We start from the raw sequence: 26,075 nt of genomic DNA, 5'->3' as shown, positions 1-26,075 counted from the left end.
ACAAAGGCCTTAACAAAAAATCATATTTAACAAAGAGTTAGGGACATTAAGCCCAAATTTGTAGAAACGCAGCTTCAGAATGGATTCACTTGCCCTTATTTATTTTATATGTATCTGTGCTGCTGCTGTGGGTAAGGAAGCTGGTGTGTTGAGGTATACATGCTGGCCAAATTAAGATACACAATTATTACGGACAGAATACGTTTTTTCTTTTATATAGATTGGACATGAAGAAATATCCTCCTGTCAGGCCCCTCTGCCTTACCATCCTCGACCCCACTGGCCAACCCACTATGTGCTCCCCACCCCCTAGTTTCTGGTGGGAGGTCCATGCTCTTCTTTGCCTTCTCTCCCCTGCACATGCCCCCATGACCCTATCCCCTCTATCTTTCTCCGCTCCCTCTCTCCCGCCTTCCGCAACATTACCAACCTCTTCCGCTAATACATAAAAGTTAATGATAATGATAATAATAATGGGGTGCAGACTGGAGCATTTAGCAGTACAGGAATAGGAATAGGGGAAGTAGTGCCCTAAGGTGGGCAAAATCATAAATCCAGTCCTGTTAACCATTGCACATGAAAGAAATGCTGCTTAGCGCTGTGTACACCACCAGCCAGCCAGTCACGATGCACCCATGTGTACATGACATATGCGTGTCACTACACATAATATTCTGGTTCTCTCTGGGATTGTGTTAGAATGTGTTTTTTAGTGCATACCCATGAACACCTTTCTTTAATAATGTTTTAATTGCCTTGTAAAAATATTACATTTAAATATATATGCATTTTAAGGTAGTATAAAGGTAAATTTCCAATGCCTCATCGGCTTTGCCATTCTGTCTTTAGTAAAATGAAATGCCCTCTCTAAATAGACAGACTATGGTTGTGTTGTTTTTAAATAAAATTATACATACTGCATAAAAGTACTTTATTCTTTTAGTATTTATGTTCTGTTTTCTGTTCACTTGTGATTCTTGCATTTTTGTAACTGAAAAGTAAATAAAAATACAGTCTAAAATGGTGCTTATTTCTTACATTAAGTTATTGTTAGTTATAAAGAGAACTATGCAGTATCTAACCCACATATTATCACTATATCTAAAGGACAATAGGTTTAACAGTGGCTCAAGTCTCTTGCAACTTTCTGATGCAGGACGGAATTGGTTAACACAGTGAGTATAATGATCAGCTGCATATTAAAAATAACTTTCTGAAACAAAAGGTTGTGAAGACAGAATATTGCTGTGAAGAGGGAATTCTCTGTGCTGAATGTAGACAGCTCAAGGCCACCACAGTCCCTGAAATAGCTCCTCACTCTCACTCCTCTGCCTATTGTCCTGGGCTCAGGAATGCACACAAGTGTATCCTAAATCTAGCTCTTGCAAAGGGCACAGGGGTCAAGGAGTGGTGAGAGGGAGGTAGGGGTGTGAAATTGTAAGAGGTACCAGCCTCACCATACATGGAAAACCTGCTTTTTTGTGCCACTGACAATCTGCTCTGTGTCATTCAGGGGTTGTGTTACACAGACGCACAAACATACGCACACACCCCCACCCTAAATGCAAAGACAATGGTCTTTAGGTGAATGGTGTGGGGCTGGATAATAGATTTGGGGAAGGGAGGGGGCTGACAGCCCACAATAGATTTAGACAGAGGACATGTTCCTAATATGGTAGAGAGATGAGGATATAAGAGAACAAAAGAGGGCACATGTGCTATTGTCACCAAGGCAGAGTGAGCAGCCAGGCCTGGGGTAAGTCATTGGGCGTTTACACACAGCAGGTACATACACATTGCATGTAACTCAGGCAGAGCGCAAAAAGCCATTCACGAAGACAAGACCAAAGCTCTCTTGGCTATCAGCATCTTACACAGCAATTTTTTTCTACAACCACTAGACCTAGTAAATGTTAGTCTGGCAGTACTTTAGCAGTGTTCTTGCAGTGTTTAGGCAGAAATACAAACAGGTAAAGTAACACAAGAAGTAATACATATATCAATTAGCCAGAAAAGATGAAGACAAGTAGAAGGTCACAGTTAAGTAATACAGACATTATCACAGGATAAAGGTGACAGATACCTCTCAGTACTAAATAACTGCAGCTTATCCTGTCTCATGTAATATCTGTTTAATGGCAATGGTTTGAAAAACTGGGGCATGGTCCAACAGCCTTCAAGCCAAGTGTCCTGCACACACTACACACACACTACACAAAGCTTTGGCAACCTGTTGCTTTCAAGTTGTTTAGGAACTACATATCACAGCAACTGCACGCAGGACACGTCCTTACAAAGAACTAAGGATCAAATAGGGTTTGAGGTTACCAAAGGTGAAAAAATGGACAGACTAGATGGGCCAAGTGGTTCTTATCGACCGTCAAATTCTATGTTTCTATGTAAGTCAGTCTGTGGATTTTGGGCCTTGTAGATCCACATCTGCTGTAGCTCAATAGGTTGATTATTCCTACACTATATACGTTACAAACACTAACTTCTATCTTCCATAATCATCATTGACATGATATACCATGGTTTTTGTTGAGTAGACTTTTTTAATAATTCTAACCTGTAACACTACAGTTGCAAATCCTAGTTTACTAACTTACATTATTAACAAATTATTGTTAATTTACTTAGTTTCCTTATCTGTACAACCCTCGTTGGGCCCTGGCCTACCTCAAGCTAGCATTTGTTGTAATTTTATATTTTTATAACTAATGCCTTTTGACGTAGTAACATAATTGAGTATTTGCAATACTTTTACTTCAATCTTTAGTAAAAAAATAATTTGTGCATCATAATGGGCAAAACACTCAATTATATTTAATATTATACATATGTTTAAAGTCATATTTGAGTTTTGTTCCCTATATAAAAGCTTTTACCCTTATCACTCTTCATGCTTAGAGGTAAACATCCCATAAATATCCCCAATAACCCATTGAACAATTTGCTTATGCATGTAGAGATATTACCTACTACTTTTTGTACATCCCAGACACATAAACAGTCATTGACTTTAAAGACTTTCTCTCACTATATGTAATAGTTTCATAATATCTCTTCTTTTATTATGTGTAGTAGATGCAGTTTTCAATGTGTATATATAGTCTGTGTCTTGTATGAGTTGCATTGTCAGTATGTACATCTAGGGGTTTATTTACTAAACTGTGGGTTTGAAAAACTGAAGATGTTGCCTATAGCAACCAATCAGATTCAAGCTGTCACTTTGTAGAATGCACTAAATAAATGATAACTAGAATCTGATTGGTTGTTATAGGCAACATCTCCACTTTTTCAAACCCACAGTTTAGTAAGTCTACCCCCTAGCCTGTGTATTGTATGGGTTGCATTGTGAGTTTGTATATCTAGTCAGTGTATTTTATGAGTTGAAACTCTCAATATGTATATCTACTCTGTGTATTGTATGAGATGCAACTCTCAATATGTATATCTAGTCTAGGCGTTTTTCGAGGGTTCCTACAGTGGCATTGTAGTATTATAATGGTTGTACAGAATTTGGTGATTGACAGCATGTTCTACAGAAATGTGTGTCTTATAGAATTTTTGTATGATGGTATCAGCATAAATAAAGGGGGTTCTTGTATCGTGCCAGGATGTCTGTTTTTGTCAGTATACTTGTAAAGCAGTAGTATTGGGTATCTCTATCACTTGGCAGTTTCATATTTCCAGGTATATTTTGGGGATAATAGTGTGGTTGATTTCAGTAAGGCTGAAAGTCTCTATTTTGCTGTATTGATGTAATGTTTGAACACACTGTGGCAAACACACAATAGGATATAATTCTAAGATATCATCCATACATCACTATGCTCATCCTCATCCATAACACCTCAACTATCTATCTTGCACCGCCTTCTATAAATAATTTGGTGTCTGTTCTCTGTATCTGCATCCTGTTATCACTTGGCTCTTCTCTTTTATCGCCCCTTCCTCCAACACGTCTAATACTAATCTTTTTGCTGAAGACTCATCCTTAATAGATAGCCTCTTCCATGTTCGTGCTGCAGAGTCTTGCAGTGCTTCCTTTACCAACTCAATTTTTCTTCTCCTTTCTGCACAGAACGTATCCTCTCTCTGGTCCTGTTGTTAGGAACAAGGTAAGAAAAACTTTCCCATAACTTGTGTTTAATACTTGTGTTTTTCAGTGGCATTCTGGACATAAGTAGGTCCACATCCAGTAGATTACCATACTTAGGAGAAGGGACAAGCCATGGACATAGTAAATAGATAACATCTGAGCCTTTTTCAGAGTTTTTATGAGCCTTTATCAAGCCACAATAAAATACATATATACAGTATACAATAGTTATATAGCTAGCATTAATTAGCTTAATTATCTGCAACCAATTGAATTCCAGCTATCCAATAACAGAAGCTTGAATGTTCTTACCTCTTTGTCTGTTTGTTAATACCCAGTCTTGTTTTATTACTGTTTGTTCCCAATTGTAAAGTGCTGCGGAGTAGACTGGTGTTATAGAAATAAATGTTAATAAATAAAAAATGTATATGTTCAGTCACAAGTCAATTTTTGCTCACCATCCACTATTCCCTAAACTAGAAGAACCGTGTGGGTCACCCAGGCTACTGCGTGACCTCTCCCTCTCTGATTGTTTCTTTAAATCTACTCAAACATCAGTGAGATAGTAGAAGTAAATATAATGAAAGAACAGTTTTCAAAATTGGTGATTTAAATTACTATTTCTTAGCATTTACATTTTTCAAATTACAGAATCTATTCAAGGGAAATTCACCATAGAAGTCCCTAGTTTTTGAAACCTCCAGAAAACAAATTGTCAGACATTGCAAAATATGTCACCAAGTTCTGCAGTCATTGAAATTTGAGATTTATGTAGTGTTACTACTACAGAACAGGGGTAATCTATAAAAGTTCAATTTAGTAAATCGCCAAGGTAATCCCCAAAAATAAGCTCACTAGTATAGTTTTTTTTTCTTATTTTCTTTCTTAAAGACTTTATTTTGATTTTTCAATTTCAAATACTTCAATACACAAAATAACAGGCATTAAGATCACACAAAGAAATAACAAAATTGTAAATGATCTTAGAACCTTAGACTAATTCAATCCAAGAGATTTCGTGAGAGTATATTGTGTTTAGAGGGTATGAGTGACAAGAAAAAATAGCTTATGCATATACAGAGCTTTTCCCATTCATTTAACTGACCCATTTATTTCAGTACTGGATCTACATGTAGCACACACGCTGGAAACACCATTTAAATTAATGGGAAATGCTCTGCTGATAAAAAAAAATCTTAATCTTGATCCAATGGGGAATACAATTATTTTTTCTTTCTTTGTTCTTCACCTTTGCTCCCAAATGCTGCCTGCTGTTAAATGATCAAAGCAGGAAGTTCCCTTTACTGCCAGTCAATCACACTGGTTGCTAGTGATGTCTGGCAGTGAGGAAAGTCCCAGGGGCTCCCTGATTTAATCCCATATAAATAGAGACTAATAGAATCTGTAATGATTCATTTCTATGGGGTTTCTACATGTAGTGTCTATGCTGGAGGTACCATTGAAATGAATGAGCCATTGAAATCAATGGGAAAACTTCACTAATGAAGAGAGAAAAAAATGTGGTAGTGTGTCCTTCGCCAAATTCTCAACCAGCCCCAGCAGCAGCAGAGAGCCTGGGCTAATTTTCACTAAGGTGCCCCAAAATTACAGGGTTGATGGCGATATGGTGTGTGTGTGAGGGGGCTGGGGTGTCCTGCAAGAAACAACATGACCCCCAGACACGAGAAGAACTGTGCTGAAAAGCACTGGGGCTCATTCAGAACCTCCTAGAATGTGGGAACTGGAGTAACGAACAAGTTTTCTACCCCAGTGGTCCCAGTATAATGGACAAGAGTCCCTAAGACTATTGTCCATTATACGAAAAGAGTAATTAAAAAAAATAACCACATACATGACCATAAATTAAAATTGAAATGAATAGAAGACTCATCAACCCTTGTTTACTACTTTATTAAATATAAAATAAAATAATATTTTCTTCTTTCTTAGTTTTTCCATTGTCTTGATTTGCCATATAACAATGGGAAATGACATTATTCTCTTCATTATTCTTCCTTAATGTGTTGTAGTCATGGGCCTGAAAAAACCTGATGCATGAGTATACTAATGCTGCATGATGCTAAACCATCAAAGCAGCGAGTCCCTGCAATTGCATTTTACTGCCAACCAAACTCAAGAAATTTCTCACATTGGTTGCTTGTGATTGTCTGGAACTGAGAGGAGTCTCAGGGACTCCCAGCTTTGATCCCACAAAATGAGAAACTAATATTTAATGATGTGGGGGGAAAAAAACAACAAATGCTATTTATTTCAATGGGGCCATTCATTTCAGTGGGATTTCTACATGTAGCACACCTGCTGGAACCCCATTAAAATGAATGGACCTTGAATGAAAAAAGATCCGATATTTAGAGAACATCTCTGTTAAATCCCCTTTTTTATCTTTCCACAATCCACTTGATTTTGAAAGAAAATTGCTCTTCGGCGGTTTAGAGAAGTTAGACAATGGGGGTAATTCAATTAGCCGACGGGTGTCTCCGGAATGTCCGCGAGACACCTTGCTGCAGAGATTTGACAGTAACCTCCACTCAGTTTCTAGGGTGCGACGGAAAATGAGTGGAGATTTCTATTGTTATTGCTGGCAATGTACACAGCGCGAAGTAGGCGAGCCAGCAGTTGAATCTCCCCCAATTAATTTGCTTTTTTATGATGATTTAAAATTAATGATATAAACTGGAGTACGTTGGGAAATCACTGTAAAGCTACATTAGCAGTATAATGTTACATTAGTATTTAAAGTTGTAATGTATTAGCTTTCTATGTAATGCCCTACATTTATACATATATTTCATTAGTTGTCTCTCTCTTGCAGACTTCACAATGGGTGACGCATTGATGGCAGATTTCGGGCTTGCTGCCCCATACCTCCGAAAATCTGACAAGGAAAGACTAGAGGCTCAGACTCGTATTTTCGATATTAAGACTGAAGTTTTCATCCCCGATGCCCAGGAGGAGTTTGTGAAAGCCAAAATCACAAGCCGTGAAGGTGGCAAAGCGACAGCTGAGACTGCAGGCGGCAAGGTGTGTGACACAATGATCAAGTGTTATATACTATTGTTGTTATGCACGTAAAACAAATTTTAGTGTGAGGTCCTCATATACCTATAAGAGGCACAAATAAGTATGCATCCATCACAAATATTCTCCTATTGCATACACTACAGCTGTTAATAAATGTATACGGCAGTGATACCCATTGATGATTACAGTATGTAGCACATCTTTCTCATATAACAAATGTAACTTATGTTATCTATTAGCTTTAGACTTAAACGTACAATAAATTAAAGCTAGACAAATGTAACACCTCTTTCTCAGGTGGACGAAGTAGTTGTAGTAGAATAGTAGCTCTCACTGTTTTCTCTCCTGCGAAGTGCCTCCACCTTAGTTAGAATCACATGGTAATGACCAGAGGGAGACTCATACCCCATTCATACTGCAGCAAAAACCCGGGGTTTTGCCTGGACAAGCCCAGACAACCCGGGTCGAGGTGCAATATGAATGGTCCCAGATCTAATTCCCGGATCATCAGACCCAGCAATTAGACCCGGGTCTTTTGGTGGGGTAATTCCCGGGTCTGCCCCAGGAAGCCTGCACTATAAATGGTGCTACCCGGGTTTTTCAACTTGGGTTTCACCAGACACAATGTTAAAGTAAATAAAAAACATCACATGAGGAGCCAATCAGAGCTCCTCATGTGATGTTGCCATGGAGACCCCGGGCAGACCCGTGTTCAGTATGAGTGCAGTCTACCTGGGAATTTGACTCCAGGGGAGCCTCTTCCGCCCCGCAATATCCTGGGTTCATATACCCGGGATATATTGCCTGGGTGGCAGTATAAAAGCGGTATCAGGGAACCCTCTGCCCACCTCCACCTCAGACACACAAATCAAATAGTGGCACTTTAGACTGGTCTTTAGAATCCACACTAGCAATTTTTTCACTAAATGTTTTAACTTTTATATAAAAAAATATGCTTTTCAAAAGAAGGCAATACATTATGTACATTAAAGGGTCAAGTGAAATAGCGTATCAAACAGGATTTTCAGTGCAATGACATAAACACAACAGTAATATATATGAACAATGTCATACTATAGAGAGTGTCTCTCCTTTTCCCTTTCCTTGACTATACCTCTGAGCAATGAACCCAACTCTTGGTTCCACAGTGCAGCTTTCTCCAAGTCTCTCTCTCTCATTGGCTCAGGTATCTGGATTCCAGCTTCTCTCACACAACCTTCTCTCAGCTCTCTATCTTCTCGGGTACACACACAGTGTGTCTCTCTGATCTATGTCCCGACCCAAGGCAGTCTGGGGGATGTAGCTTCCAAGCAATCTCCCTGTGTCCTGTTTCACAGGCACCGGCACTTCACAAATAATATCCCTATAGATCAATGGTGGGCAAAAGGCAAAACTAATGTGAGAAATGGTACAGTTTACAAAGGCATTGACAGACAGGAAATCCATTACTCCAAAAAGAGTAGGAAATTTGGCACCTACAACTGTAGACTGTTTTGCTAAGAAATGTTAATTGTTAAATAATATGCAGATCCTTAAATGTAAAAAAAAATACTGTATATGTTAACTAAACCTTCCACTGCACACATTTCTTTGAAAGTAAACCTGTTTGTGTAGAAAGAATATAAGTCCATTTCATGGAATGTTAATAGATGTTTTGACTGAAACAATTTGCATTCTGTACTGGTAATTCTTGCGTTTTTATGGTTCCAGACCGTCACAGTGAAGGACAGTGATATTCACCAACAAAACCCACCGAAGTTTGATAAAATTGAGGACATGGCGATGCTGACCTTTCTGCATGAACCAGCCGTGCTGTACAACCTCAAAGAGCGTTATGCAGCCTGGATGATCTATGTGAGAGACTAGAGCATGATTTTGATCCTGACATCCTATCTGTTTGCTCTGGCTCCTGTAGTCTTCCATCCTTACTTTCCTCTCATAAGTACTTTATTCACTGTTTATCAGCCCATCCATAAGATTGTATGATGAAAAATTGTAAGGTGATAGGCTAGAATGTCCTGCCCCTCCCACATTCATACAGTTATGGATTTCATGTATGGAATTCTCTCTCCTCCCAGACATATTCAGGTCTGTTCTGTGTGACTGTGAACCCCTACAAGTGGCTTCCTGTGTACAATGCAGAGGTTGTTTCTGCTTATCGTGGGAAGAAGAGGAGTGAAGCCCCCCCTCACATCTTCTCCATCTCTGACAATGCCTATCAGTACATGCTGACAGGTCAGACACCATCATCACTGCATTTCCTTTATGTACTCTATGTTTCTGATATGTCAACCTACCCAATTTTGTACCAAAGTAGTATATATTCTTACCATTGCCTTATTGCATCCCCTACAAGAAGTTTCTTTATCCTGCATAGAAAAAGCTTGTAGTCATGTACTGTCCTTTTTCTCATAGATCGTGAGAATCAGTCCATCCTGATCACGTGAGTTTATCTTCTTCTTCACTCTTGCTCTTACATCTCTAATTTCTGTGTCTCCCTTGCTCAGTGCTATCTCATATGTTTTTCCTTAGTGGAGAATCTGGTGCTGGGAAGACTGTAAACACCAAGCGTGTCATCCAGTACTTTGCTAGTATAGCAGCTGTTGGAGGAGCAAAAAAGGACGCAGCCAGCGCCAACAAGGTAAAGGGGAATGCAGTGTGGAGATGAATACCTGAAAGTACAAAATAAAAGTGGCTGTAATAATGGCGTCTGTGCTTGTGTGCTGGTAAGTTCACTGCACAGGACAGGATCTGGACTGGAACAACTGGCAAAGATATAATTATATTACTGGTCACCATTATAAAGTGAAGAACATGATAAGATAGGTGTATGTGCCACTTGCTCACTGACCTAGTAATGCTTCATCTCAGGGAACTCTGGAGGATCAAATCATCCAGGCCAACCCTGCACTGGAGGCTTTTGGTAATGCAAAGACTATCCGAAATGACAACTCCTCTCGATTTGTAAGTACCCTACCATTTACAATGCACTCCTACTTCTCTCTCTCTCTGTAATACTCTCTTCTGAGCCATGGGTCTTATTCTTCTCTGGTCTGCTTCTCTGTCTTCCTTCTTATTCTCACATCAATCAGGGTAAATTCATCCGAATCCACTTTGGTGCCTCTGGAAAGCTGGCTTCTGCTGACATAGAAACATGTGAGTTCAATTCTTCTCTCCTGCAATATATATATATATATTATACAGTCAGGGCCGAACTAAGGGATGGGCTTTAGGGGCTGCAGCCCAGGGGCCTCAGCCAGCTGGGAGGCCTCGAGAACAAAGGAAAAGCCGAAAAAGTCCTCACAAACAAGAAAATTTATATTTTGCTAATTAAATTTCTTCATGATCCTTAAAACATTTTGCGGGATTCGGCAAAACTATAGACAGGCAGACATTGCACCGGCTGGGCATGAGGAGAGCCTTTCGATGAAGTTTTGTAGGAAACCTGAGCCAGCAGGTCACGCACCGGATTTCTGGTAGGGAATGATAAGCCTTTCGCCAAAGTCTCCTGTTGGACTGCGGAGAAAGGAATTGCAGCACCGAAGAAGACTCATCGCTTCCAATCAGGAACAATAGATGACATAGTACATAGTACATAGGACATTGCACATAACTATATATCTCTAAAAATGAGAACATATAAAGACATAGTAGGTATATTAAAATGAACATTTATCTAATGACTTATGCCCAATCTGATATTACTAGGGGCCTCACAGTATCCATAGCCCAGTAGCCTACAATTTCAGTGAAAATCAGTGAAAATCCTGATATCTGTGTTGCTTCATATATTGCTTCATATATCTTCCTTTCAACCTAATGCTCTTTTCTCTTTGGCTACCATCACTCAATATCTGTTTCCTCCAGATCTCCTGGAAAAATCTCGTTGCATCTTCCAACTGAAGTCTGAGAGAGATTATCACATCTTTTATCAGATCTTGTCCAATAAAAAGCCAGAGCTTCTGGGTAAGTCTTACTGTGTCCATGTTGGTATTTATGGCCTGATTGAAGCCCAGATGTAATTTGGCCATAATTTAAATAAATAACTCTCTAATGCATACAATGCGTTTCCATAGTAAATCTTCGATGCATACAGTTGTTCTGTGATAGCTATTGAGACATATATACAAGAAATTTTTTAAACAAAGACTATGCCATTTCAGTCATCACTATCATCCGGCCTTTTATACCTGCCCAGTAGCAGGTGTAAAAGATATAACTGAAAAGAAGTGTACTTACAATAAATACAGGATTTGAATTAGCCATGTGAACACATCCTTACTGTACATGGCCTACATTAGTTTGCCTATTCCCTCCCCATTTCAGCCTCTCAAGTTTTGAAGGGGTCATATGCGTGTGGATATGAAATTCATGCAATTGTGTTACATGAGTTTGGTTTATATGAATGTACAGTGTGAAATTACACAAGATACGCTAAATGAGAGACTAAATGCCATTATATAGCATCCATGAATTTAAGATATATAGTTGGTTTACAGAAATTGAGCTGCACTGAGCACCTACAGCCATACCTGCTGCAGTAAGATGTCACTTATAATGATTATTACTCTGCCTATTATGATATCTCTGATTGAAAACCTTGTGATTCTCCATGGCAGACATGCTTCTGATTACCAACAACCCATATGACTATGCCTACATCTCCCAAGGAGAAGTCACAGTTGCCTCCATAGATGATGCTGATGAACTCATGGCAACAGATGTAAGAACGTTTATATATGTTTAACCAATTCTAAATAAATCCAATGCACAGTTTTCCCTGCTAATGAGGGTTCCTTAATGATATGGAGTATGAATTACAAACCACATCACACTGAATCTTTAATCTCATTCTCTTCTCTCCCAACCTTAATAAAACTAGAATCTCCTTTTTGTGATTAACCACTCTTTCCCTTCCCCACAAATATTCTACTTTGCTGTATACTTTCAATGTACAGCTCATGCTGTCTGTCATACACCTCTGACCCCAGAGTGCCTTTGATGTCCTGGGCTTCAATGCTGAGGAAAAGGCTGGTATTTACAAGCTGACTGGAGCCATCATGCATACTGGAAACATGAAGTTCAAGCAGAAGCAAAGGGAAGAACAGGCAGAACCAGATGGCACTGAGGGTAAGATATGTACATACAAGACACCGATGTATACACTGTGCACTCATTGTGAGAATTACACTCATTGATGTCAGATATGGTATTGCAAGTTCTATATTCACATCTCCCATGTATTAGAAGACTGTCCTGTCAAATCATTGTCTACCTGTACTCCATTTGCCCACACCTTATTCAAACTCACCAAGATTTTAGTATAGTTGTTTTATTGCTAGTTTCCCCCTTTGTATTACATTAAACTACTTGTAAAATAAAGGGATCGAGGGGAAGTATTTCAATCAAGTGCCAAATTTGTGTATTAACTATTAATTCACTGCTGGTCCTGTGCACTAATCTGCCAGCAAACCAAGGTGTGTGCACATGCTGCGCTAACTTCTATTGAAAAATGAGCTTACTGACATCTTCAGTCTAATCAGTAAAAATTACCCTGCTAGCTTGCGTCAGTAACTCTGTAACCCTTGCACGGTATGGAATTGCTTCCGTAATGCCCCAGTGACTCTTTTTTGAATATAAACTGGTCAAATCTGCTATATTAGCTGGCAAGATTGCACAGCATTAATCTCAGAGCATTCACAAAGGATACGGCTGCTGATTTCCGCAATGTTATTGTGCAGCTTAGACTTGCAAAGATGCCATCTTGTTCAATTTACTGGCCTTACATGCAAGTAGATTGTCAAATTCAGGTAGTCTTGGCTTTGCACACAAATGCGTCTGTACTACTCTTTATATATTACCCTCGTGTTTTTAAGGCTCTGTTGTTATATGAACCCTGCTTATGTTTCAGAGGCTGACAAGGCTGCCTACCTCATGGGCCTGAACTCTGCTGACCTCCTAAAGGGTCTGTGTCACCCCCGGGTCAAGGTGGGGAATGAGTATGTCACCAAGGGACAGAATGTTCAACAGGTTGGAAATATTTTTTTTTCTATTGGGATTTTTTTGAACTGATTTCAACAGTGCCTCTCTCTTTACTATATTTATTGCCCCCTCTCATTTGTGGTTTCTTGTGTTGTATGTGGGTTACTTGGCTCTTTCTCCCTCCAGTGTGTTCCTTTTTATTTTCTTTCTATTTCCTTCTCTGCTTTGCTTTGCCTAGTCTTTTTCATTTCAGACCTTTCCTCACTCCTTAGGTAAGCTATTCTATTGGTGCCCTGGCCAAGTCAGTGTACGAGAAGATGTTCCTGTGGATGGTGGTGAGAATTAATGTCACCCTGGAGACCAAGCAGCCCAGACAATACTTCATTGGAGTGCTGGATATCGCAGGATTTGAGATCTTTGATGTGAGTATTTTGTAAGATAGTGGAGTCAAGTTACAGTTGGTCAGCTACAGAAACAATGATAAGAGGATCAATCATTTAAATCTAGATTGAGTCAAATATATGAGCTTACTGGGCTTCATTAAACAAGAGATGGAGATGGAGTTAATTGAGCTCAGATAATGGCTGAGGACAAAAAAAACACGTGAAGAAAAATTCCTCAGCTGTGAATATCTATCTGTTGTATCTCTAAAATCGTTAAACATGTAGCTTTAAACAAAAGGAAAAGGTATGATGGGTATTTTATTAATATTGGCTAGATACACTGAGGATATCCATGTACAGTGATGGCAGTATGCTTTCTGTAGACCGTTATTTGAAGAATTAGATTGGTAAGATCCAACTAGTAGATTTGTTTTCTCTCTATCTACATATAACTTACCTACAATTCATTATTTATCAACCCTTTTCTACTTCCAGTTTAACAGCTTTGAGCAGCTCTGCATTAACTTCACCAATGAGAAGTTGCAGCAGTTCTTCAACCATCACATGTTTGTGCTGGAGCAGGAGGAGTACAAGAAGGAGGGAATTGAGTGGGAGTTTATAGACTTTGGCATGGACCTGCAGGCCTGCATTGATCTCATAGAGAAGGTGAGGGTGCTTTCTGGCTACATAATCACTAACAATTATGAGCTGGTCTGGTACTTATGTGTGCTTGGCATTTGTGAATGCTGGCTACAAACAGAATTTTCATTGACTGGTTTACCTATGTCATGGAGATAAAGGAGACGGGACATGATGAAGGCTGTGACAACACCTTTTTGATACAGATAAATAGTTTAAATAAATATTCCCAATAATTTCTGGGAGCACTGTGTTCTCAGTCTTTTAGCTCTTCTTAAAGCACAACCATATTTGTTGTTTGTCCACGTTTTTGCTTTATATGTAATTTCGCCCTATTTTGTGATAACATAAAGTTCTTACCCTTTTTTCTCCACAGCCCATGGGAATCATGTCCATCTTGGAAGAGGAGTGCATGTTTCCCAAGGCATCAGATGTGACCTTTAAAGCCAAACTGTATGATAATCATCTGGGCAAATCCAATAACTTTCAGAAACCAAGGATTATCAAGGGGAAGCCTGAGGCTCACTTTGCCTTGGTGCATTATGCTGGCACAGTGGATTATAACATCATGGGCTGGCTGGAGAAGAACAAGGACCCACTGAATGAGACTGTGGTGGGTCTGTACCAGAAGTCATCTCTCAAACTGCTGGGCCACCTGTTTGCCAACTATGCCAGTGCTGACTCAGGTAGGAACTTTATCATGTGAGTACATCTGCTGATCTGCTCATTTCCAGTGGAAGTTATTAACCTTTATTTTTATTTATGTCATCCTATAGACAGTGCTGGAAAAAAAGGAGCAAAGAAAAAGGGTTCTTCTTTCCAAACAGTATCTGCTCTGCATAGGGTAAGGAGGTCTTATAATTCAAATACTTGCCTCTGCAGCACAGACAAACTGATCTTTTTTTGTTTGAGTCTCACTCAATTCCATTTTATACAAATAAATGAATGCTTTATGTGCTGGAAACCTCCAGTGGCTAGATCTGTGCAATATAGTAGTCTTCCTTGTGTCTTTGTATCTTAACATTGTTTTTTCTACTTCAACAGGAGAATCTCAACAAACTAATGACTAACCTGAAAACCACTCACCCTCACTTTGTACGCTGTTTAATCCCAAATGAACGGAAGGCTCCAGGTAATAATCACACAAATACAACCTCAGCCTAAGCATCCTGCCATTACTCACATGTAGTGGTCAAAGTGGGGGTGTATACAGTGGTATGTCATACCGCTTCTTCTCCTACTGCCTTCATTGTAAAACTATCAGTTTCTATTCACTTAGTCCAATTGCCTTTTGAAATTGTATGTGTGTTTTACAGGTGAAATGGACAACCCCTTGGTGATGCACCAGCTCCGCTGTAATGGTGTGCTGGAAGGTATCCGAATCTGCAGAAAGGGGTTCCCCAATCGTATCCTGTATGGGGATTTCAGGCAGCGGTAAGTCTGCTTCCGTGACATTTGTCACCATCTGAATGACAGGTAATCAAACATTTTCATGAATTATCTTTTTTCCTACAGCTACCGAATCCTGAATCCAGCAGCTATACCTGAAGGGCAGTTCATAGACAGCAGAAAAGGGGCAGAAAAACTTTTAGGATCACTGGAGATTGACCACACTCAGTACAAGTTCGGCCATACAAAGGTGATAGTTTATTGGCATCCTATTTTCCTGTATCTATAATCCTACTATGTCTTTTAATCCTTTAGCTTGAGACAAATATCAGACACCATATTTTACATTTGTTGACAGGTGTTCTTTAAAGCTGGTCTCTTGGGTCTGCTTGAAGAAATGAGGGATGAGCGACTCTCTAGGATCATTACTAGAATCCAAGCACAATCTCGTGGGTTGCTGATGAGAAGAGAGTTTAAGAAGATTTTAGAACGCAGGTGGATTGAAACATACAAATAATTTCTGGTCCATCCAGTCTTCCCATTGTATAATGTAATTCCTTAAAATGGATTTAAGATTGTCCTATGCACTTTTAACTTCTACTTTGGTATACATCAGCAAATCTGGTATTCCATATATAACTTCCATAAACTTCAGTGTTATATGTCCTCTTTTCAGGCTACAACCTTAAAATATGCTACCCTTCTGAATGCTATCAGAAAGTTTCCATGATGTCACCTCGCTCTCTCTTTCTCATCTCACCTCTAAATTGTTGATATTATTTTTTTCTAATTTTTCCTAATTCACTGATATTATGCTTCAGAGATGCCCTTCTGGTGATTCAGTGGAACATCCGAGCTTTCATGGGAGTCAAGAATTGGCCCTGGATGAAACTTTACTTTAAGATCAAACCACTGCTTAAGAGTGCAGAGACAGAGAAGGAGATGGCAAACATGAAAGAAGAGTTCCAGAGGCTGAAGGAAGCCCTGGAGAAGTCTGATGCAAGACGCAAGGAGCTGGAGGAGAAGATGGTCTCTTTGTTGCAAGAGAAAAATGATCTGCACCTACAAGTTCAATCTGTAAGCCTGCTTACATTTATATTGGTATTGGTGAAGGAAATGAAAATAAATAGCATAGTTTCTATAAAAATAGAACATAATTATAAGTTAAATCTCAAGACATTAATATATATATATATATATATATATATATAAATATATATATATATATATATATATATATATATATATATATATATATATATATCTAATATATAAATGCTTAGTGGCGTCTGTGTGTGTGTGGAAAAAAAAAACAAGTTGCAACACCACCTGCTGGGCAGAGTTATACACTGACCTACTAAATTCTTAGTGTGTGTGGGGAAAAAAATTCAAAAAGGGCTGAAATTTGGTAGGGCTCAAACTCATTTTCGTGAGGTAATTTTACCTCATGAACACACATGTGTAGAGGCGTGCGTGTGTGTGTGTGTGGAAAAAACTATTTTCTCAGAAAGGGCTCATCAAATTGACCTGAAATTTGGTATACTGACATTATTTGACAAAAAAATTAGAATAGTGAAGTCAGTTAACTTCCATCATCGCCCCTTCCCTCCGTGGGAGGTGTAGTAAAGGATAAATTTACGAGTTGAGGGGTCAAACTCATTTTCAAGAGGTAATTTTACCTCATGAACACACATTAAAAAGGCTGCTTGCGTTGGGAACTAATGCTCTTCCCCTGAGGAGGCCTGGGCTAGGTCCAAATGCATGACAAGAACCTTTTTAAGACCTTAAGTAGCTTGATTTGACTAGAATGCATGAGTATCATGCACGGGTTAACTTGTGTATATATATATATATATATATATTATATTAGATTTTTGTTCTTATGAATCTATGCATTATATTTTTATATTTAAGATGTATCTTCTGATTCACAACTGTAAAACAATTAACTACCAGCCCCTAAAGTCCAATATTTGGTTTCCAGGACACAAATACATGATTAAAGCCATGTTCCTAATTAAACACTTTGAGAAACTTTGAGGAATGATAATTCTGCATCAATTCTACTAAAACAAACTAACTTGAGATCACTGATATAGTGACATTTGTTACTATTTAGTTATTTGAAGACATGTTTCATTGAAAGTTTGATTTTTATTTAGTTACTGATTCTTAAAGAGGTTTCAAAGAAATGTTTCTGAATTAAAAATATTTTTTGTAACAGGAACAAGATAACTTGAATGATGCTGAAGAGAGGTGCGAACAGCTGATCAAGAATAAAATTCAACTGGAAGCCAAGTTAAAAGAGCAGACAGAAAGGCTGGAAGATGAGGAGGAGATGAATGCAGAGCTGACAGCTAAGAAGAGGAAGCTGGAGGATGAGTGTTCTGAGCTGAAGAAGGATATTGATGACCTAGAGCTCACACTGGCCAAAGTGGAAAAGGAAAAACATGCCACGGAGAATAAGGTGATAATCCCTTTTTCAGATCATCATTTTTCAGATCTATGTGTCTTCTTTTCCTTTTCTTTTTTCATCCCATCCCATCTAAATATTTGGATCTTGCAGGTCAAGAACATGACTGAAGAGATGGCTGGTTTAGATGAGATTATTGCCAGACTAACTAAAGAGAAAAAGGCTCTGCAAGAGGCTCACCAGCAAACTCTTGATGATCTTCAGGCTGAAGAAGACAAAGTCAATGTGTTGACTAAAGCCAAAGCCAAACTTGAGCAGCAGGTTGATGATGTAAGTGACACCTGTATCCTGCATAGTAGACCACCTGGGTAGAGTTGGAATGGGACACTAATAACAGTTATTTGTTTTCCACAGCTGGAGGGATCTTTGGAGCAAGAGAAAAAACTAAGAATGGATCTTGAACGAGCCAAACGAAAACTGGAAGGTGATCTGAAACTGACTCAAGAGAATGTTATGGATCTTGAGAATGACAAACAACAGTTGGAGGAGAAGTTGAAGAAGTGAGTATCTTTCTTGTACATTTTTAGAAGGACTAGGATTGTAATAATGTGACACATTCTGTTCCTCCTACAGGAAAGAGTTTGAGATGAGCCAGCAAATTAGCAAACTTGAGGATGAGCAATTGCAAAACATACAACAACAGAAGAAGCTCAAAGAGCACCAGGTATATGCAGTGTCCTCATACTAACTGATATTCACACTAACTTGCTATTCACTAGTTATATATAACATACATCTCTCATAATCATCTTAATTTCATAGCTTTACAAAATGTAAATCTAAATCAAACCTTTTAAATGGCTGATTATACCACTTATACATTTCATTATCTCACTTGCTTTATAACTACACGTGTGTGACCATAACTCGTCATTCTTCTATCCTCCTTTCTTGAGGCTCGTATTGAAGAGCTGGAGGAGGAACTGGAAGCAGAGAGAACAGCGCGGGCTAAAGTAGAAAAGCTGCGCTCTGACCTGTCAAGAGAGTTGGAAGAGATCAGTGAGCGTCTAGAAGAGGCTGGAGGAGCCACCTCAGTGCAACTGGAGCTCAACAAGAAGAGGGAGGTAGAGTTCCTGAAACTCAGGAGGGACCTAGAGGAGTCCACTCTGCAGTCAGAGGCCACAGCAGCTACACTAAGGAAAAAGCATGCAGACTCTGTGGCAGAGCTCAGCGAGCAGATAGACAATCTGCAGAGAGTAAAGCAGAAACTGGAAAAGGAGAAGAGTGAACTCAAACTGGAGCTAGATGATGTAGCATCCAACATGGAGCAGGTGGTAAAATCCAAGGTAAAGGAGATATCTGATTTTCATCCTTGCATTTTCTCTATCCATGTTTTATCTCTCTTGTACTATTAGCTTGCATTTATATGCCTTATTCCACATCACTATATAATCATCGTCCTGTTTTATCACGTTTCATATCAACGTTCTCTTAAATATTTCTCTATATAATGAAATTGTTCAGGGTGCAAAAATGAATCCCTCATCATGTTTTCCTGTATATAATTACTTTACAGCTGACTGGCATTGAGAATGTTAATAGAATGATTTTAGGTTCCCTAATTAACTTATAGGACATGCATGTATATATATATATATATATATATATATATATATATATATATATATATAGTGTTCAATCAATTTCAAGGCTACTAAACGTAAGCTTTTATTGTTCTAACTATTCCAACTCATTGCTATGTTGTGATTTCCAGGCAAATTTAGAAAAGTTGTGCCGTACATTAGAAGACCAGATGAATGAACACCGGAGCAAGTATGAAGAGTCTCAAAGATCACTCAATGAGTTTACCTCACAGAAGGCGAAGCTGCAGACAGAGAACGGGGAGCTGTCCCGCAGGTTAGATGAAAAGGAAGCATTAGTGTCCCAGCTGACTCGTGGAAAACAAACGTACACTCAACAGTTGGATGACCTTAAAAGGCAATTGGAGGAAGAGAGTAAGGTATGGTATGATGGGAAATGAGTCTCACAAACTTCTATAAAATCTCTGCATGTCATAGATATGGGTTATGATATATTAAGAAATGTTTTAGTTCTGGTTCTAAGGAAAATGTTTATTTAGTCTAAACTTCTTCATTGGATAAATCAGATTTCGTACTTTCTTTATTTCCGTTTATTTGCCATTGTGGGAGCTCATTGCATATTTTCACTTCTTGCTTTTGCATTTATTGTAATAGCTTACACCTTTATGTTTCCATAAGGCTAAAAATGCTCTAGCCCATGCTCTGCAGTCTGCCCGTCATGACTGCGATCTCCTGAGGGAGCAGTATGAGGAGGAACAAGAGGCCAAGTCAGAGCTGCAACGAATTCTGTCTAAAGCCAATTCGGAGGTGGCCCAGTGGAGGACCAAATATGAGACAGATGCTATCCAAAGGACGGAGGAGCTAGAGGAGGCCAAGTGAGTCAGATTGTCATAGGCAATAACCTTCTGATTCAGACTGTGTTAAACTCTTTTTGTGAGGTTAACAGGGCTACTGTAACATTGTCATTTGTATAATTACAGTTTTGCTACTTTATTACTTATCTTACATATGTTTTCTGTGATTGCTTGTTGAATGATGTCTGGCCGCCTCCTCACACTGCTGTAGTAATCCATTGCTTCTCTAACATCAGCTCGGTTTTCTTAATGCATCTCAGCTTTAAAATTCCTTTCAACAGAGAAGCTTTTTGCTTGGATTATGTTTCACGCTGTTGTATAAGACGAGCATAAAGCTTGTTTGTTAGAAGGCTCTGCTTCGTCCTGTGCCGCCATGGTGGGTGAAAAACCTGTAGCTAGAAACAAAGTACACAGGAAGGTCGATTGCATGAATTTGGGAACGCATGACCCATATGCAGCCTATATATTTGCATATGCATTTATTATCTGTTGCTGATTTTCCTGGGAACATTATAATAAGTATTGCTCAGACATCTCGTCTATAACCTCATGATTTATGGTTGTCTTCAACGCACCTTTTCTGGTAGGAAGAAATTAGCACAGAGGCTCCAGGACGCAGAGGAGGCTGTAGAGGCTGTAAATGCAAAATGCTCATCTTTGGAGAAGACCAAACACAGATTGCAGAATGAAATTGAGGACCTGATGGTGGACGTGGAGAGATCAAATGCTGCCTCTGCTGCACTGGACAAAAAACAAAGGAACTTTGATAAGGTGATGAAAATTAATTCATGGGAGGAAAAAGAGTGAAAATATGTCATGGGCCTCATCTAACCACCTACATGGTTTTCAGATCCTAGCTGAGTGGAAGCAGAAATTTGAGGAGTCACAGTCAGAGCTGGAGTCTTCTCAAAAAGAAGCTCGTTCCCTGAGCACTGAGCTATTCAAGTTAAAGAATGCCTATGAGGAGTCATTGGAGCATCTGGAGACTTTCAAGAGGGAAAACAAAAATCTTCAAGGTAAGACAATAGGACATATGTTTCCATAAACAGTGGTTACCCTCTGTCAAATATTTATGTCAATTTTAGCATGTATACATACATGCTGTACTGATTATGACAATGTCGTCTTCTTTTTATATTGACATTAAATGAAATGACATTGTGTAGTGAATGCATTTGTATTAAAATTAAGTGGTGGTTGAAATTCAGACTAGAGTACGGCAAATTGTTATTATGAGGTTCACTAAGCACAGAAATGTTCCACAGAGGAAATCTCAGACCTAACAGAACAACTGGGAGAGAGCGGAAAGAGCATTCATGAGCTGGAAAAAGTTAGAAAGCAACTGGAGCAAGAGAAGATGGAGCTGCAATCGGCTCTGGAAGAAGCTGAGGTGAGGACACTAGGCTAATCAGAGGAAACAGTTATAATGAAGCTTTCCAATATTGAGATGTTTAAGAAACATGATACATATGTAAATAGTATTCAGATTAATCTAAAGTTGTACAAGCAATAAATGTTTAATGTAGTGAAGTCTGCTTTCTTCTTCAGGCCTCATTGGAGCATGAGGAAGGCAAGATCTTGCGTATCCAGCTAGAGTTCAACCAGATAAAGTCTGAGATTGAGCGTAAATTGGCAGAAAAAGATGAAGAAATGGAGCAAGCCAAGAGGAACCACCAGCGTCTGGTGGATTCACTGCAGACATCACTTGAGGCTGAGACGAGGAGCCGTAATGAGGCCCTCAGGATCAAAAAGAAGATGGAAGGTGATCTAAATGAAATGGAGATTCAGCTCAGTCAGGCCAATCGTGCTGCAGCTGAGGCCCATAAACACCTGAAAGTGGCGCATATTACCCTTAAGGTAAGTTGCCAGGTTGCTACCTGCACAGACCTGCACAGATTAAACTCTTTTCCTGTAGTGGCTGCCATTTGTTAGTATTTTGTTAGTATTGGCTGAGCAGTTTAACATTATTTGAATGAATGGTTGGTTGTTACAGTATCTTATGTGTGATCACAGGACACCCAAATTCATCTGGATGATACAATAAGAGCCAATGAAGAGCTTAAAGAGAATATTGCAATTGTGGAAAGGAGGAACATGCTGCTCCAGGCTGAGTTGGAGGAACTACGGTCACTATTGGAACAGACAGAGAGAGCGCGCAAGCTAGCAGAGCAAGAACTGATAGAGACTAGCGAGAGAGTGCAACTTCTCCACTCTCAGGTCAGAGGGGAACCTTATTTCCATATTCCATTGTTATTTGTAATTGAGTAACGACATTTCCCCCACCAGTTTTTATTTATAACATACCTTTTTTTCTCCCTTAGAACACCAGCCTGATCAATCAGAAGAAAAAGATGGAATCTGACCTGTCCCAACTGCAGACAGAGGTTGAAGAGGCAATTCAGGAATGTCGCAATGCAGAGGAAAAGGCCAAAAAAGCAATTACTGATGTACGTAACAAGTAAGCCACTTCTCCAATGTGCCCAGTTCTTGGTTTAATACCTGATTTACATGTATACTTTATTTAGGCTGCCATGATGGCTGAGGAGCTGAAGAAAGAGCAGGACACAAGCGCTCATCTGGAGAGGATGAAGAAGAACATGGAGCAAACTATCAAGGATCTTCAGCAGCGCCTGGATGAAGCTGAGCAGATTGCCATGAAAGGAGGCAAGAAGCAGCTGCAGAAGCTGGAAGCTCGAGTTCGGGAACTGGACAATGAGCTGGAAGCAGAGCAGAAGCGCAATGCCGAGTCTGTGAAGGGCATGAGGAAATATGAGAGGCGCATCAAAGAGCTCACCTACCAGGTATGGGGCATATAAATCATGGAATTAATACCTTCTGAGTTGGGAAAGTAACAGAGAGTTTATAGGAAGAATAATTATATGTATTGTTTCAAGTATCTGCATAGTATAACTAAATGAATCAAAGAAAGAACAGCTATTTCTCATATCTGGTCTCTCTATTCTTCCAATTCATTCTACAGACTGAAGAGGACAGAAAGAACTTGGTTCGTCTTCAGGACCTTGTTGATAAGCTCCAGCTCAAAGTGAAGGCTTATAAGAGACAGGCAGAAGAGGCTGTAAGTGTTTATAATGGTCAAACTTATTCTATTGTTATTTTCTTGTGTTCTGTCTGACACCTTTATTTATCTCCATCTCCCTTTATCCCTATACCTCACCTTTATTTATCTTACAAACATGTTTTTTCTTTGTGTTTTACTAATAGGAGGAACAAGCCAACACAAACTTAGCCAAGTTTCGTAAAGTCCAGCATGAGCTGGATGAAGCTGATGAACGAGCAGACATTGCAGAGTCTCAGGTCAACAAGCTCAGAGCCAAGAGCAGAGATGTGGGAGGCAAGGTTAGTGTTACTAAGGTAAATGTGAATGTTTTAAGCAAAGGCTAAAGCCCCAAAAACTGCCTGCAAGGAAACAAGGAGACAATTACCAATCTCCCAGGGACAGGTGTGCCTATGGCTAAGAATAATCCAGTATAGTTTATGTATTTCAATGAATTAATTACTATATCTTTGTATCTCTGCTGCCCTCTCACTGACACATCGGCTTACTCACTGATAGGAAACAAGCTGCTCTCTTTTTACAGTTCTTCCTCTGAATCTTCTCTCTTGTTGGGGTCTGTCCTTCCATCTCACATGTTACACATCAAGTCATAGGTGTAAGATACTGTATCTCCAGACTTGCCAGTAGGATATTACTTGTTCTTTTATCTAACCTGTGCCTCTTGATCAGCGATGGCCAACATGATATATTTCAGGAGCCACTCTGCCAGCAGGGTCACATATTGCAATTCTAGGGAAAAGGGGGTCACAGAGGTCTTTTTGCAGCTAAACCCCTTACTACTATGTCGGCACTGGCCAATATAACGTATTCACACAGCCTTATTTTTCATGGTCATAGGGGCCAAATTTGAACCTCCGGATGGCCAAATAAAGCTGCTAAGCCACATATTGTCTTCTATTACTCTACGTGCATGTATAATGCTCGTAAAATGGTCTCCTCTATTACAATCAGATCCTTTTTATTTTATCAATCTGTTAAGGAATCAACACATATGTGGGTGACAATAGATTCAATACAATCATATGCACATTGCCAAAAGGACAATTTTACCGTTTGCAGTGGAAATCTGAAAGTCATCAGATTGAAGCTGCTTGAAGCGCATGTATTATATTTGTACAATTTACGTCTAACAGTCCTGCAACTGTTCTTTATTGTTCATGCACTGAAAAAGTCATTCTGCTGTGTCATATCAAAGTTGAAATGTGTATGAAGTAATCGTTTCGTTTTTGGGGGGAAATAACCTGATTTATCAAAAAATGATCAGAGTAAAAATGATCAGATTATAATGTATGTGTCCCAATTGTATGTTAATGTGATTGCAACAGAAATATACTTGTTTGTTCAGAAACAAACAAAAAATTAAGTGTGTGGGCAGCTTAACTCTCATGTGTTCACAATGATTTCTCTATTCTCCTCATATACATCTACACTGCTCTCCTTCTGGTATATGTCCTACCCTTTCACTGGTATCTCTTTTCCTCCTGTCCTATTATTGATTCTTCTTGCTTCTTTACCCACATCATTTCTTATTTCATAAATTGGACCCAAACTGTATAATACAGATTAGCCATTTTCATTTTAAATTGGCTTAGGTTCACTTAATATGGGACCTATCACTGGTCATTGATGAGCTGAACTGGACAGGAGTTTTATTGTCATGCTGGGAAATCTGGTTGAGCAATGATCACATCAATATATAGATTGTATAATCGACTGTCTAGAATAAAGCGGCTTCATGTGTTCCGCAACTTTACCACAGACCTCCAGTAATCAAGCTGAAGGACCATATTCATCACTGACAATAATTTGGTTCACTGATTTCACCTCTCATATATCCTTTTTGTATTTCTTTTACAGCAAAAAGTCCTTGATGAAGAGTAAAGAGGAAACGTTCCCAGATGTGCCAAATGTTTTATTGAAATTGTACATACTCTGTAAACAAGGTTAAAATAAAGAGTGTCTGCAAAATGCAATCCTCTACCATGATGTGTGTGCTTTTATTTGCTTTATATACCTTCATCATTGTACAGACAACAAGCATACAAACGTCACAGTCCATTTTGGGAACCAAATTTAGTAAAATAATTATATGTTTCTTATTATATCTTGATAATCCCGATGTATAAGGAGTATGAATGAGATAATAAGCATTTATATATATATATACATTTTCTACCTAGGGTTTAACAAAAGCATGTCTCATGCATTCTTTAATTCGTTTACTGTACGAGTCCACACCATGACTGCTGGGAGGGTATTCCTTAAATATATGTTTACATTGAGTCATTACATCTCTGCATTTTACAAATATGTCAAATTGCTATTCAAGATACAGGAAAGGACATTATGTTGTAATATTTCAGAAATTAGTAGATGATAACCTAAGTTAAATTATTAAAATATCTTAATAGAACATCTAAAAAAAGGCTTTTACATGGGAATCCTTAATAAGAAAAAGTATGTTGTCTCCGGTATACAAGACCTCACATCAAAACTCTCGGAATATATTGTCCAGTCCATATAACAAATGATAACATAATAAATGAGTCCCCTTAGAGAAACTACACAAGTTTTATCATTTTTAAATAAAA

The 26,075-nt window shown here is 38.9% G+C and overlaps 1 protein-coding gene across 1 annotated transcript; it reads left to right on the top strand.

The window, feature by feature from the left end:
• The first annotated feature begins 1,715 nt into the window (after nt 1-1,715).
• On the top strand, nt 1,716-25,464 carry LOC142157559 (myosin-6). The gene is made up of 39 exons (XM_075211198.1): nt 1,716-1,756; nt 4,088-4,124; nt 6,939-7,147; nt 8,858-9,001; nt 9,226-9,382; nt 9,563-9,590; nt 9,680-9,788; nt 10,019-10,111; nt 10,240-10,303; nt 11,015-11,113; nt 11,767-11,870; nt 12,139-12,277; nt 13,059-13,177; nt 13,402-13,551; nt 14,008-14,178; nt 14,528-14,837; nt 14,928-14,995; nt 15,196-15,283; nt 15,468-15,585; nt 15,667-15,790; nt 15,899-16,035; nt 16,362-16,617; nt 17,765-18,007; nt 18,107-18,283; nt 18,368-18,513; nt 18,587-18,677; nt 18,910-19,299; nt 19,728-19,973; nt 20,233-20,429; nt 20,996-21,179; nt 21,259-21,424; nt 21,674-21,798; nt 21,957-22,265; nt 22,422-22,625; nt 22,730-22,855; nt 22,934-23,209; nt 23,389-23,484; nt 23,631-23,765; nt 25,342-25,464. Exons 3-39 carry the CDS (start codon nt 6,947-6,949, stop codon nt 25,363-25,365), a joined length of 5,814 nt encoding a protein of 1,937 aa, XP_075067299.1. The 5' UTR covers nt 1,716-1,756; nt 4,088-4,124; nt 6,939-6,946; the 3' UTR covers nt 25,366-25,464.
• The last annotated feature ends 611 nt before the right edge of the window (nt 25,465-26,075 follow it).

The sequence above is a fragment of the Mixophyes fleayi genome, chromosome 1 (assembly GCF_038048845.1).
Source record: "Mixophyes fleayi isolate aMixFle1 chromosome 1, aMixFle1.hap1, whole genome shotgun sequence".
Lineage (NCBI taxonomy): Eukaryota > Metazoa > Chordata > Amphibia > Anura > Limnodynastidae > Mixophyes > Mixophyes fleayi.
This window is presented reverse-complemented; position numbering and strand designations above follow the sequence as displayed.